We start from the raw sequence: 15,793 nt of genomic DNA on the forward strand, positions 1-15,793 counted from the left end.
ATAAACTCAAAGGTTTCACCTAAAAGTGGGTTGAAGGGTTTCCAGAACCTATAACACAATCAGAATGAATCAATTTGAATGTGCTCTGGTTTTATCAAAGTCAATCATAATAAAAAAAAATTATCAGAAGTGTAAACAGGGAATTGACCAGATTCACTAAAGTATGAAATTGCGCACTGATGGCTAGTTCCTATGGTGTAGGGCACAGCAAAGTCAAAGAAATGTTTCAGTTCTAAAATCTGATGTAAAAATATTATCCTTTAAAGGCTAGAGCATTTTGAGCAACTATTGTGATGTCCATTGTGTCACAAATTTTCACAACAAGTTTGATGACATTTTGGTTCTAGATGATGTTCCCCAAGGCTATTGAAATTAGAAGTTGCTGTCTTTGAAGCCGGGCCTTTATAGCTTGGAAAATATTCAGTAAGCTTAGAAATTGACAGGCCTGATATTTGTACACTTCTTTGGTGATTTTTTTCCTGGCAATTTAAAGATTTTTTAAAGGGGACGCTTTATGTCACATCCATTTGTTACAAAACGAGGTGAAATCACTTCAGAACAAATAAAAGCAAATATATGCACAGTTTTAGGCCTTTCAGGAAAACGTAAATTTACGATATGGTCAGTGGCCCGATTCCATCAAATCAGTTAATAGTGCTGCTTGTGCAAAAAGCAAAACAAAAATAAAAACATTGAAATAAAATAACAATAAAATGACGAACACTAGATCAAACAGTGACCAGACTCATACATAGTAAAATTATTAGCTTTGATGTGCGTGCATTTTTTGATGTTATATTTCTCAAACTCATAAATAATTCATGAAGAGAAAACAAAGCAAATCACTACTGTGAAGGGGGTTTGGAAATGTGATCTTAATAAAATTTTGTGAACTTTTGCTTCGAATTTCTCCAAGAATTATCTATAGTTTGAGAAGCTATATCAAACACTCGAAAGAGTGTTACGTCCTATTTCCAAACACCTCGAAGTTGGTTAAAAAAACTCGGCTGCGCCTCGTTTTTCCAACCTACTTCTCGGTGTTTGGAAATCGGAGGAAACACTCTTCCTCATGTTTGATCTGTTACATCAAACACAAGACACAGTGTTTCATCACATATCAAACACTGAGAAGAGAGTTGAAAATATGAGGTGTAGCGGAGTATTTTTGATGAACTTCGAGGCTTTTGATATTGTGATGAAACACTGTGACAAGTGTTTGATATAACTTCTCAAACAAACTGATTTTCAAGGGAAATCAAGGATGCAAAAACAAGGAGTTTTTCATCAGATATCCAAACATGTCACGCTGCATGATTTCCTTTGTCTGGCTTTTGAGTTATTAACGAGTTTGAGAAGTTTATGTCAAACACACAGACTCGGGTGTGCATTTTTAACAGGAGTGTGTTATATGCATTGTTTGGTTCACTTACTTTGATTTCTGACCTGGGGCCCGTTTCTCGAAAGTCCCGGTAACTTACCGAGCCCAATAAGTTTCTTTGATGGTAAATGTTTCTTAACAGAAGTCAATTTTTGTTAGCTTTGAACACTAAATTTTAAAATCTTATAATAATTATAAGAAAGCATTGGCCAAGCACCATGTCATTATAATTCTATGAAAGCATTGGCCAAGCACCATGTCTGTATTATCACTGTGTAATTGGCGAAAAACATTTAAAAATATTAAATACTTATCGGGCCCGATAAGTTACTGGGACTTTCGAGAAACAGGTCCCTGCATTGTACATGTGGCATGGCATGCACGCACTGCAGATTTTGTGTGTTAAATGTGGATCCACATCATATTGCTCAGACCTGATCACATTAAACTGCCACTACATTAAAGCATATTTATTTTATATATATATATATATATTTATTTTATATATATATATATATATATATATATATATATATATATATATATATATATATATATATATATATAATATTTGATTTATATTTATTTGATTAACTGCCTACCTTCGAATAAGCGCCCCACCCTGAAAGCCCAAAAACTAAATAAGCGCACACCCCACCCCCTGCCCCCCAAACAATTCTTTCTGTACTTGCCCAGCATTCTTTCTGTACTTGCCCAGCGTGACGTAAGAGGAGTAAGTTGTGTTTCAAAATTGGTTTTAGATACGGTAGTCAATGAACTTTTAATTATTAAATAATATTTTCATGGTTTGTTTATGTTAATTAGCTTTTGCACTTTGTTTTGTCTTGTTGAAGCAAAATAAACTTGAATTGCAGTTATTCCTTGTTTTGTTATTCTCTAAAAATGAGGGAAAACAATAAGCGCCCACCCTCATGGGCCCAAAAATAAGTGCCCAGGGCGGTTATAATTGAATAAACACAGTATTTATAATAAAAACAACAACAACAACAAACAAAAAGCAAAACCAGCTCAGTGTACATTAAAAGCCAGAGATTGTTAACTGGACGTACCTCCCCAGCACAGTTGAATACGTTGAACTAGCAAAGGCTGCCACATGAGCAAGTCGCACCAATGAGTTCTTACAGACTGCACATAGAAATAACAGGCAATAAAATGGTTATTATTAAAATTACATGACTTATAATTTACAAACATTGGGTTATTCCAGAAACAATCCACACACCCCCGACAGATGGGGTAGTTTTTTAACCCCCCTCTCACCTGGATTGCCTGATGTACAAGAACCCCCCTCCTGTCTGGATTTCCAAGAGAAAAGACCCCCCCCACCCCCCCTCCCCCCTGAATTTCCGGAAAAAATATATTAGGTTTAAATTTAATTTATTTTTAATAGAAAATACGCACAATCGCGTCTAGAAGATGTTCTTTTTTAATTTCTATATTGAAAGCTTGGGCACTCGAATTTGACGTTCCTCCTTTTAGGACTAAGAGGGGAATCTGGCTGAAGTTTTAAAAAGCCAACAAATAGGCAGACTAGGCTGATAATTGTAGACCTAGATGAAAAAAAAAAAACCTAAAAAATACAAAGTGCAAAGATGTGAAAGTAAATCAGTTGTTTTTCTTTTCTTTATTATTATCATTACCCCAAACAACCACGATTTCAACGGAGCTAATGTGAAATTACACAACAGTGGCATGCTGGGTCTGGGTACAATAGAAATGTGTCAGGCGTTTCAAACTCTTCCTTGCGACAACGTGGCAACGGCGTATCTTGTTGTTTGCGCTATAAAAGGACCTGGGAAGGAACTTAGATTATCATTTATGGCAGGTGAGAAATATGTGAACAAAATATTTGAAATATGTACTATTTTCAGGGTCTGAGAGCACTGAAGTGTCACTGAACTAAACGTTCGAATTGTGTGAACTATTGGTTGAAATGACCCCTGCAGAAGACTTTTTTAAGTTCAAGCCAAATCCCGCCTGGATTTCCAGAGTCTTTGACCCCCCTCCTGCGAGAATTTCCAGAATCCCATCAGTCGGAGGGGGTGGGGGGGGGGGTAGATTTTTTTGGAACAACCCATTCATGTAAAAAAGTTTTGAAAAAAACTACATATAACACTGGTATGGTATTTGCTTGGTATTATTTGGTATTTTCTACTGCAGTAAAGTGTGTATTTGCCAAGCTTAAATTATTTAAGCCCCTTTTCAGCTTGCTGGTAATTGGATCATTTATGACATCAGCTGAAAGGCTGCCCTCAAAATTTCACAGTTGACCTCAAAAGAAAGTGTAATTTGTCAGACAATCTTTCAGTCTCTGGGATTCAACCTTATGCTATGATATAACAGCTAGCGCTGCCTGAATTAGGGATTTATTTATTATAATAAGAATTTGGTAACTTCACTTACATGCAGCTCTGTTAAGAATATCAGCATACTCTAAATCCTCAGCTAGTCTCTGTATGAATTCAAAATACAGAAGTATTTATTCGTCTCAGTCCACATAAAAACGAAAAAAAAAAAAAAAAACGAGGCCAATATCCAGCCGTCTTGAAATAAATGTATTAACTAATTAAAAGTGACTTAATCCAGTGAGTAAATAATAAATCAAAATGAACGCATAGTGCCATACAGAGAAAGAGAAAAAATTCCATGATAAGGACAAGATTTTTTTCTTACAAAATGGATGAAAAATTTATTACAAACTCTAAAAAATTAATTTGAAGTCTACATTAGATTCATATGCAGTACAATGAAACTTAACTCGGTCTCCAAAAATATCCCAGTAATAAATTTGCCATACTGCTGGTAACAAAATGCCAAAAATTCAGAGCTGTTTTTTCACAAAATAATTATTAAATGCATCATCAGCGCTAGCAGTTCAGTTGTCACAGAGTTCTCTTTTTGACAATGTGTTTAAATTTAAGATGCAATAATTTGTACTACATGTATTAAAAAGACTGTACACATAATTTTGAAAATTTGGCATGTGCTGTACTGATGGTAAACATTGTTGCTATAATTATCTCAGGAATTCCATAGTTAGAGAAGTTAAGCAAGCCAAGCCCATTTTAACTATCAGGAGCTCAGCTGGGTATGAAAGTCCTTAATTAAGCTCCGATCCTTATTAAATACCTACAGAATTACCTGCAGAAAAGACACTGGCTCATTAAAATGAACTGGCATGGTCACCCTTGTTAAATCCTTTCCAACAACTGATTTCATAAAACTGTAAACATAGAATCAAGAATCAACTGATGAACAGATGAAGAAACAAACACTGGTAATAATTAAAATGAATTTCATGAAACTGAACCTGCAGCAATAAATATTAATCGTGGACAAACAATTAATCAAACCTACCATTCAATTATAAGTCTGCAAACTCAGTGGCTTACTTATTTCCTTGTATCCACATCATTATAAACTTAATAGTAAACGCTAAAATACATCTTCAGGACCAGAAGCCATTATGCATGTAAATGAATAAATATTTGTTTAAAAAAAGCTTTGAAATATTCAAAACTCATCAGCTGGCATGGATTGATAAGCTCAACTCCAAGCATAAACATATTACACGTGCCATATTGAAGGAGCTGCAGGCATTGACTATATTTTAGTCTAAAATAAGTTGTATACAGCATGAAATTTAAAATTGCTTATAACTACAAATTATATGGCTGCCCTTTCGATTCTAGAAAGATCTTAAATCCACCCTCATGTGCCTTATTATCACTGCTACTGTATAAATAAATAAATAAATAAATAAATAAATAAATAAATAAATAAATAAACTAATTAATTAGTTAATTAATTAATTAAATAAAAATATCACCAATTGACTGGTCCATGCCAAAATGCTACCAGGGCTTTGTCTTCTAACTTCGAGAAAGAATAATAATGGTTAAAGCTCAAGTCCATCCTTAATCATGCTTGATGTAATATTCAAATTATATGTTAATTACCACTAACTATAATACAGTATTATTATCATTGTCAAATAAATTATATAACTTAAATTTGGATCCAAATGCGCATATAATTTACAGAATAAAAGGACTTAGCCATGTTATTTTCTAGGTTCAGCCATATTGCCAACAACAACAGCTATGGCTTACCCAAGACATAGGCTCATGACAGGTGGTCCACATGAAAAAAATATAAATAAATAAATAAAAACAAATTTCGACGATTTTGGCTGAAATGATTTAATAAAGGCTAAAATATGTACTTAATATTTCTAGTAAGTACTTTTATTAAAAAAATTTAAGCAGTTATACCCTTCACTTACTTTATAAGGCTTCTTATTGAACTTCTTTCCCTAGTCACAGGAAGTTTCTGTCTTATTGACCTTTTCTTGGTAAACACTAAAAGGACATTGTAATTAGTGTCCTACAAAGTCAGTTACCTATAATGATGGTAAAATTAAACATTAAACGAAGGACCATTGTAGTTATGAAAATATGTACTATGCATAACTTAAAATTATAGTTACTAGCAAATTTAACAAAGACTGAATTTTTCAGGCTTTCTTTTTGCTTGCAACTGCTTAAAGGGACACAGTCACCTAGTTTGTGACCGTGCTGACCTGGACACTAGTTTAATGTCAATTTTGAAAAACGTCCACTTCAACCCGAAATCAAAGTATGCGTCGAATACATCTAGAAATCCGCTTCAATCTTCCCAGTGTTTTATTGGATTTTCAATCTTTTACTGGAAACCTGTTTCTGAGTTTGCTTTTGCTCATCCTATGGTATTATTTTATCATATAATTTTGGTTAAAAACCGTATGGATCGCATCTCCAACGGAACATGAAAAGAAGAGGTGGGAAATGTGAAGGCGCTGGGTGGAAGAAATCGCCTGAGTTGACCAATACGAGAGAAATCAATCAAAAACACTGGAGAACAAATCTCCATTATATATATTTGGAAAATCGCATTTTCTCAACCTGGCGAAAGCTTCGTCCGGAGGGAATCTTCGTAAACGATTCGAACTTCGCGTCATAGCTGCTTGGTTTGGAGCTCAGACGAAGGCAAGCTTCGGTATAATCGTGGACAAATTAAACGGTTAAGAAAACGTACCCTTCCAAGCGTTTTGACAAGTAAACAATCGAACGACCATATTTTCCCCGCCCCCCTCCCCCCAACTCAATGTTGTTTGGTGGGTCACGAACAGTTTCACGGCAATCAGCATTTCCCAAATCAACATTGTATAGGGGGAGGGGGGGAGGGAGAAGGAACTTATAGAAATTCGAGGGGAGGAATAGGAAATAATTGTTTTTGGTAGGCCGCGTTCAGATTTCTTAACAAGAATTGTCCACGATTGTAAAACAGACAAATTGTTTAAAAACAGAGATCTAACCCTGCACAGAAATCCGGTCGGGTGATATGTAATTGGACATTGGGTACTAATTAACGTCCAGGAATATTGCCGTTAATTGGTTCTAATTCGCGGAGATAATGGTTGTAATTAATTTGTAACGCAAAGAGATGCATTATCTCATCACCTCGCCAGTTATACAATGGTTTTTACGGGCGCCATTGACTCGCAAAGAAAGGCGTATATTGCATATTTGGCGCGGCAGAAGATATTACCAGCCGTAGAGATACTGAAACAATGCAACATTTCACTTGCATCGGTATACAGAATTCGAGACGAGTTCATATCTGTGAAACAGACCGGTCCCGTTTATACGCGCAGGAGGACCTCCGAGCAAGTTGTGCGCGCGTGACCAGAGAAAAATTATTCGCTGTTTGCGAGCGCTACGAAAAGAGGAAGGACATTTTTCTTCCAGTAGGATTAAGGAGCGGGCTGGTCTAAAGCCTAATGAAGTAAGCAGCAGGATCGTTTGGCGTTTTCTGCACAAGGAAGGCTACCACTACCTGCAGGCGCGTAAAAAAGGCTTGATGTCCGAGGATGACATGCCTCAACGTGTTCACTTTGCAAAGAACATAAAAAATAACCACTCTCGGGATATTTGGTGCAATACGGTTGCTTTCTATTTGGATGGTGTCAGTTTCTATTATAAAAGAAATCTGGCGGATCAAGCTAGAACGCCACAAGGGAGAGTATGGAGGAGAGCGTGCGAAGGGCTTATTCAGGGATGCACAGCTAAAGGATGCAAAGAGGGGAGTGGAGGTCGCGTTTTAAGATTAATGGTGGCCATTAGTTACGGCAAAGGAGTAATTGAGTGTCATGCATATGATAATCTGGACAGCCGTTCATTTGCCTCTTTTGTTAATGGAAAATTTGATTCTATGTTTGCAAGAGCAGACAAAAATGGTTCTCGCATGTTTGTACAACTCAACGCACCGAACCAGAATTCTGCTCTTGTTAGAAGAGTACTTAAAATAAAAAGGCAAAACAATTATGTATTCCGCCTCGCAGCCGTGACATAGATGCTATCGAGAATTTCTTTAATCTTGTTTAAAAAAAGCTGAGAAAACAGGCTGTAGAATTAAACATTACGCGTGAGACATTCAATGAATTTTCATCACGTGTAATTAGAACAATGTACAACTTTCCATCAGAGGTAATCGACAAGATTATAGACACTATGGGTGGCCGTATGGATGCCATTATTACTGGAAAAGGACAACGCACTAAGTATTAATACTTGTATTCAATATACATTTATTATTCTTGCAACTCAGGACACGAAAGCAGTCTTTTCTGACCAAGTAATAATCAGAAGATTACGTCACGCTAGTATTTTATTGTGTTACATAGTACAGCGTGCGTGACAGGCATGTCACAAACGTCAACAAATACATTCTACAAGAGAAAATGTGTCCATTTCTTGCCGTAACATCTACCTTTCTTCTGTTTGTTTACATATAACTCTTAATAACGCAAAATACTTTAATTGCATACGATTAACAAGAAGACATTTAGCACTTTCAACGATTAACAACGATTAACAGCAGTTTTGTATTAAAAGAAATGACTATCTATTCTTTTCAAGAGCATTCGGTGTTAACCGTTGAAAACCTGTGTTAATCGTTGTTTTATTTCACCATTGCCTTGAAACTGTCAAGTTAATCGTTACATGCCGAATTCTAGGTCTGGCTCGCCACAAATAAGCCGGCTTACAAAACATCGTGCACATGGCGGGATTTCTCTTTGCTGCTCCCGCGGGATTTGAAAATTGAAATAAAAAATTCTCCAACGCACATTCATCATTTCTGTTTCACGTTCATCTACTAAGCCATTTTAAATATACATGAGCGGACGCTTTCCTGTGCAGAAGATTGGAGTATCAGCAGTCAGGGAAATATCCTTTGCAACATGACTTTTTGGTGCGCGCTGAAATAGTTGTGATGCTTGTTGGAAAAGTGAACTGAAATCCCAAATTCCTTCAATAAAAATTCCTTCGCCGATAACCAGCGTTCATTACCATCCAGTTTCAGCGCGAGATGATAATGTCCACCACCGTTCTTATGTTTCTCCCGACAGCAACACCACTGAACAACTCTCCCTTTGCCTTGCAATTGACAAAATGCGTACACAACTGCTGAGGCGAAATTTTCCCGGGGTTGGAAATTTAGTAATATCTGCCTGGCTATATGTCACCAAATAAACACTGCGTAGGTCACTTCTAAGGAGAGAATCTTCGGATAACGATTTACCCGGCTCCTCTGAACTAGATTCATCACTTTCATAGCTTTTCAAAAGATCCATAGTGTTGGTGGTTACTAATTTCACTGAACAATGGCAAAACAAGTGGCCAGAACGACACGCGAGTTGTTTATATCACGACCGGCATGACCTATTTTTGGCTTGTTACATCTCTGCTAAATAAAACACTGACGTTAACGTACGCGTAACTTAGAGAACACCGACCGGGGTGTCTATCCACGGCTCCCGGGAAGTTCAAACTTTTTGAGTTCTGAGGAAATGGAAAAAAATTGGCTGACACAATCGTGGACAAAACGGTTAAGAAAACGTACCTTTCCAAGCGTTTTGACAAGTAAACAATCGAACGACCATATTTTCCCCGCCCCCCTCCCCCCAACTCAATGTTGTTTGGTGGGTCACGAACAGTTTCACAGCAATCAGCATTTCCCAAATCAACATTGTATAGGGGGAGGGAGAAGGAACTTATAGAAATTCGAGGGGAGGAATAGGAAATAATTGTTTTTGGTAGGCCGCGTTCAGATTTCTTAACGAGAATTGTCCACGATTGCTGTTTCTGAGTATGCTTTTGCTCATCCTATGGTATTATTTTATCATATAATTTTGGTTAAAAACCGTATGGATCGCATCTCCAACGGAACATGAAAAGAAGAGGTGGGAAATGTGAAGGCGCTGGGTGGAAGAAATCGCCTGAGTTGACCAATACAACGAGAGAAATCAATCAAAAACACTGGAGAACAAATCTCCATTGTATATATTTGGAAAATCGCATTTTCTCAACCTGGCGAAAGCTTCGTCCGGAGGGAATCTTCGTAAACGATTCGAACTTCACGTCATAGCTGCTTGGTTTGGAGCTCAGACGAAGACACTTGCTTCGGTACACAGTCGATTGTCTCCTCGACAAGGAAAACCTCTATTAGAACCTTGTTTTCTACGTGTTAATGAGCAAGCGTTCTTGTAATGACATGGGTTTAGTTCCTAATTTTAGTTAACGGAGAAGTTGTAGAAACGAAATTATAATAAACGCAAAATATATGATTGAAAGCAGAAATGAAGCTTACCGGTAATTTCGCTACAAAGTTGTTTCGCTACACTGCAGTTCAGGCGATTCGCTAATATTTGAACTCAATTTGCTTCTTATGCAAACACTGTGAAACGTAGAAACAGCTAAGATAATTTTTCACACGACCGGATACCGAAATAAACAATTAAATGATTCTTCGACTTCAGAGGTATTCGTTGATGTTTGGCTTTCCCTGGACAAGTCCATCAGTAAATTTTCCATGGTAGCGAGAAAATGAGTGTTCTAATATGACATTAGGTCTATAATCACTATAATAATTTTGACTGGCAAACACTTCGACTCGACAAGGTTTGTTTAGATTTTTCAAAGGATGCGCTTCTCAGCGCGAGCGAATGAAGTGTGATATGCAAATCAGCTAAGAAATGGTATCTAATGCGCATGTGCAACAGGTGACTGTGTCCCTTTAAAAAGCTGGCTGGCAATGGTTTCCAACACTTTCCAGAGCTTACATGTATACTTATACAACAAAATGGGTTACTACAGCAACAGTATAACCTGTTTTAAATACACTCTTAATTTTGGCTTTAAGTAGTTATCATTCAAATACGAGCTCAGTGACCCCCATTTTTTACCTCATGGATGATACAACCTATGAAGTTTTGTAGTGGGGTTCAATTTGCTTGGTTGGTCACTGGGCTGTTAACTTTGAGATCATCTACTGACCAAAGCATTGCAAGCTACACTGACTCCTTAATTTGAGCCAAACCAGATATTGTGGCTTTTTGGATTGATTTATTTTGTTCACAAGTCCTCAATCAAAGAAGAAGTTTGTAACTAAAGGAATGCTTGACTGCATAAACAGTGGAAATCTAAATTTATAAAGTTAATTTTCCGTTCAGAACTGTTTGAGCACTTCTGAGAATCCACCTCACAAAGAAATTACAGGACTGGTTTGATTGTGAATTTGTACTGTGCAATACTATTTCCAGTGACTGAATCTTTAATCTTTATTTCTGACAGTTTTCACAACTATTTTTGAAAAATGTGCTTAGTCTGGGTCTAAAAATTTGCTTCAATGTGTGTTGTTCGATCTCCTGGAAGTGAAAATTATATGCCTTTGTGTCTTAAGGCTTATCTGAATAAATTTTTCATTTTTTCGTTTTGTCTGTTTTTCTATGCATAATTTTCATTCAAGAAATGTTGCAACTATGAAATCTTATGCAAGCAAACCCAAATCCCTGGGAGTGGCTGACATTTGCCAATGTGACACTGGGATCAAATTTATGTGCAAGTTTTCAACATATTTTGTACTAACCAGAGTGCTCATCAAATTTCAATTATTATTAGAAATTCTACATATAATTTATGAAAAAAAAGGAGGTACCACCATATATATACCCCTGATGGAAGTCATTTTAAATTTTAGCACCCTAAGGGGTACCAAACCAAGATTTAGCAGTGTTTGTTGGTGGGTTTTATTCCACTTCATTTGTCGGATATGGAACAATTATATATTAATATTATTATTATAATTAGCGAACTCAGCACTTCATGCCTTAATTTGCGTATCTCTCATCTCATGTCCTACATGTACTTGTGAAATTATATTATTCAACACATTGTAACACTACCAAAATATGGTCACAGTGAACTGAAAATTCATATTCTGTAGTCATCAGATATCCTGCATTATAATCCATCAAATATTTTCGCTCGTGCGCGATTGGTCAAAACGCCTCACATGACCGAATATACCCCAGCTAAAACTGGGGAATATCCGATGATATTGCCCAAGTGATATTCCCCAATTTCAAAAACTTCAAGGCGCGACATGTTTACCATTAAAACTAAATTGTCAAGATGGGGGAACGGTTTGCTTTTGTGACAGAAGGAGAGATAAACCTGCTGGTCGAGTAAGCAGTATTACTGAAAACAACACATGGTCTAGACATTTTTGACGGTAAACTGTTCTTAAATGAAATGTTCAAATACTCAAGCTCGTTGCTACTTGTTGCGAAAAATATTTGAAGGATAATAACAAAAATACCCTCCATTTGGCTTTGAAAATATGCTCAGATATTTGTCCTTGGACATTATCTGCTCCTCAAAGCTCACAGTTTTCCTTGAGCTTTGCTCTCGGAAAACTGTTCGCTTCTCAGAACAGATAATGTCCGCAAACAAATATCTGAGCATATTTTCGTGCCAAATGGAGGCTATTGTTTATATATACCTAATTTTGTGTGTTGAGCAGAAAAATGGCAAAATAAAGATCATCTCTGCAGCTTTCCTGTGTTTTTTATTGATGTATTGAATAATAAAACAATCATCCTGCTCGACAAATAACTGGCGGAATGTCCCGATTTTAGCCAACTCGGGCTAAAGTCTTGTCAGCTAAGTTAATCGGGCAATACTCCACGCAATTTTGCAGGATAATAAAAACTACAATTTTATTGCAATCTGGATCAAAATAGTTGGATAAAAGCACTGTTTTAATCAACACCTACCAGAGCTTTCTTTCAAAAGACGAAATTCAACATCAAGATCATCTGCTAGGGGTGCCTTGCAAAAAAAAAAAAAGACACAAAACAAAATAAATTACATGTACAATTATTGGGACCCGGATACAAACAACAAACATTTTGCCTGTTTTCTGGAAAGATACGAATTTAAGACTGGCCAATTTAATCCTTTGACAATTTTAATTAAAGCAAATGGTAGAAGAACATAATCATTTTAAAAGACTGAGCTTTGTCATCACCTGTAAGCACCCAAACCGATGAGAAAATAAACTTTGATCATATGTTGATAAGATGATGTAGTATGAAGGAGATCGAAGTTTATCTTCTATGTTAGATTATTTATAATTTCAAAACTTCCACCCTAAGTCAAGAAAAACTGCTGCGAGCCTCCTTTAACCTGGGACTTTTCTTTTATTCAGTAAAAATATAATTATATTTATTGTCAAAAACCTGACCATTTTCCGTAAAACAGTGGAAACTGGTCTGAATCCGCAGCCCCTCCCCAATTCAGCCACCGTTTGAGCTAATACTCTATAATACCTAATGTACATCTTTTGGATATACTTATTAATTGCCTCCACCGGAATACCGAAACTGTAAGATTCCAAATATGACATAATTTAAAGAAATAGAACACATCTGCCATTGTGAGTCATTGTGTTGTGTTCTTGGGCAAGAGACTTTACTCTCACATGTATTAATTGCCTCTCTCCATCCAGGAGACAGTATAAATGGGCACCAGCAAACTGTCAAGAAAATTTGACATAATGCTCCCAGAAGGAGTAGCAAATATTACTCCTAGTCACTTAATTTATGCTACAGAAATTGGGAAAAGCTCTGGTAGTAGTTAGCCACTTAATAAGACTTGTGAAGGCTAACATTAACTTCCTACACAAAATTTGCTTAATGAATTTTTGTTCTCTATAGATTTTGGGGCTTTGCAGAATTCTGGAGACACAATAAATTTTTATTAATTTAAAAATAAAAAAGGGTGTTCCCAGAAACTACATGTATCCATAGCCTCCCCCATCCCCAATGAAAAGTCAAAAGAATTTATAGGGAGCAGGGGTTCTTAATTTCAAGAAAAGAAATTACGAAGGGAAGAGGGGGGAGTCAAGACCAACCTTGAAGATCCTGTGAGGTTTTTCACCAGGGTTGCATGGAAGGATTATGGATGTATTTTGGAACAATACAAAACAGGCAGAACTGTCAGTTGGTACAATTACAGTACGAATAACCAAAATTAATGTTTCCACAAACAAGGTATAAATATGGGAGAGGAAAAAACTCTCCTTAATACACCTGCAAGAATGGTCACCTCAACACCTGAAGGTCCTATGGGAATCATGTTCATTGTCTGTATATAAGTGCTATTGTAACTCACATTAAAACAAAGAACAGATTTAACGCACATAAAAGAAGAAACCCTTGTGGTTTTTGTTATTACTAATTGATAGCTATCAAACCGGCCAAGGAAACAACTCTTTTATATTTTAGGAAAACGATTTCACATAAACTAAGCATTATAATATATTTTTTCCTCTAGGAACGAAAGTGATTGATGATAAGCTTAAATAATTTTCCATTGTGTTGTTCATCTGACATTCTGTGTAGGCTCATTTAGAAAATACGTTTTACTGCATTTAATCGACAAATGTTGATGGAAAGGAAAAAAAAATACCAGACATGGTACAAGATTCAGATAGCTGAGTTGTAAGCTAATACATGTACGATACCCACTGTAATGTGTGATTTATAGAGCGACAGATTTTCTCATCAAAGACACTCAGCAATGAAAAGAAGACCTTTCTGAAGATCCTACAACAATATCTCACAATATTTCCTTTTTGGTTCAGAAGGAACAATAGGGACTAATTGACAGATAGCTCTTGAAAACACGAAAAATGAACTCCGATTTCCCATTTCACACCGATTTCAGAACCAGGGGAAAGAAACTCTAGTTACTGAAATCCCACGGAAGAAAATTTAACCTTAATTTTTGGGAAAGACCATTACGCAAAGTAATATTCAGTTTTTACTGATGGGCAAGTTTCGCGATATAATTTTTTTGATTAAGATTTATACGTACCAATAACAAATAATACAACTAAATGCCCATCACACCAGTCGTCGAGTAATCAAGCGCGAATACTGGTGTAAACAATCTTAATTCGTTCGATTCAAATCCTCAAATTGTCATGATCTCAAAAAATTGACAAAATACCTCATACCTCGCCTGCTTCATATACTTCCGTGGTTAATACAAACGTTTCGTTTATAAATAGAATAGTCCGGCAACGCAGTCGAATCACGATATAAGCTTACCTTTTCTAACCGTTCCATGGCGTCTATTTGCGTTCGTATCATGTTTGGTTATTGCTGTTCGTCAAATTTTCCTTGCACAGGCTTCATTCTGACAATATATCAACCACGAAAACACTCAACCATATTCGACTCATTTTTTTTCATCGTATTTTTCTTCGGGAAACCGAAACACGACCTCGCTGACTTCTGGGATCGGACAGGTGTTTCAACTCAACAGGATGCATGTATGCTCAACCACTGACATGGCACATGCGATTCTCTTCTCATCAACTCGGTAGTTTCGTTGTTAAGGCAATGCAATGTTAATCTTACCTAGTTGTCTTCCTGTAGAAATGAAAGAAAATAAGAGGATATTAAAGTGAGACGAGAAAAAGAGTCACTGGGCGAGCCCCCCTAACACACTTCCGGTTTGCTTTTTTCCACCAAAATCCTGGCCGAAGGGGAGGGCCAGGGGTTTCGCAAAGCACCAGCAGTAGTCTCCCTCGCAGCCGTTGTTGCGTGACGAGACACAGAACGGCTGCGAGGGAGACTACAGCATCAGCAACACATTAATTAACAAGTCACGCTTTATAGTCTTTATAAGGACGGTATCTGGACGACTTTCCCCCTAATCTCGCATTCAGGGTCCTCAGGCTCTTTGGCCAAGGTACTAAGGAAAATAACCCAGAAAGGTAGAATACGAAACAGGTGGAACGCCAGAATGCTGACAAAAAAAAAAAAAAAAAAAAAAAAAAAAAAAAAAAAAGAACAGTGTGACAAAGTAACGCCGGAATACTTTAGAATGCCAAAACGTAGAAAGGCTGCAGTACTAAAGTCCTGAAATACTAGTATTCTGACATTCCTGGATTTATTATTCCGGAGTCAAGGCTAGCAAGCAAGGGAGACAATTGTCTCCC

At 36.7% G+C, this 15,793-nt stretch overlaps 1 protein-coding gene across 1 annotated transcript; it reads right to left on the reverse strand.

The window, feature by feature from the left end:
• Positions 1-6: 6 nt before the first annotated feature.
• LOC146489594 (oxysterol-binding protein 1-like) lies at positions 7-15,586 on the reverse strand (the record flags this gene model as incomplete). Its single annotated transcript, XM_085103335.1, has 7 exons — positions 14,898-15,586; positions 12,558-12,612; positions 5,685-5,760; positions 4,541-4,622; positions 3,803-3,851; positions 2,449-2,524; positions 7-48 (listed from the first exon to the last, which is right to left on the reverse strand). Coding segments are annotated over exons 1-7 (422 nt in total), but the record flags the coding sequence as incomplete, so codon positions are not given.
• Positions 15,587-15,793: the final 207 nt, after the last annotated feature.

Source organism: Pavona decussata, unplaced genomic scaffold, assembly GCF_977016875.1.
Source record: "Pavona decussata unplaced genomic scaffold, jaPavDecu1.1 SCAFFOLD_4, whole genome shotgun sequence".
Taxonomy (NCBI): Eukaryota; Metazoa; Cnidaria; class Anthozoa; order Scleractinia; family Agariciidae; genus Pavona; species Pavona decussata.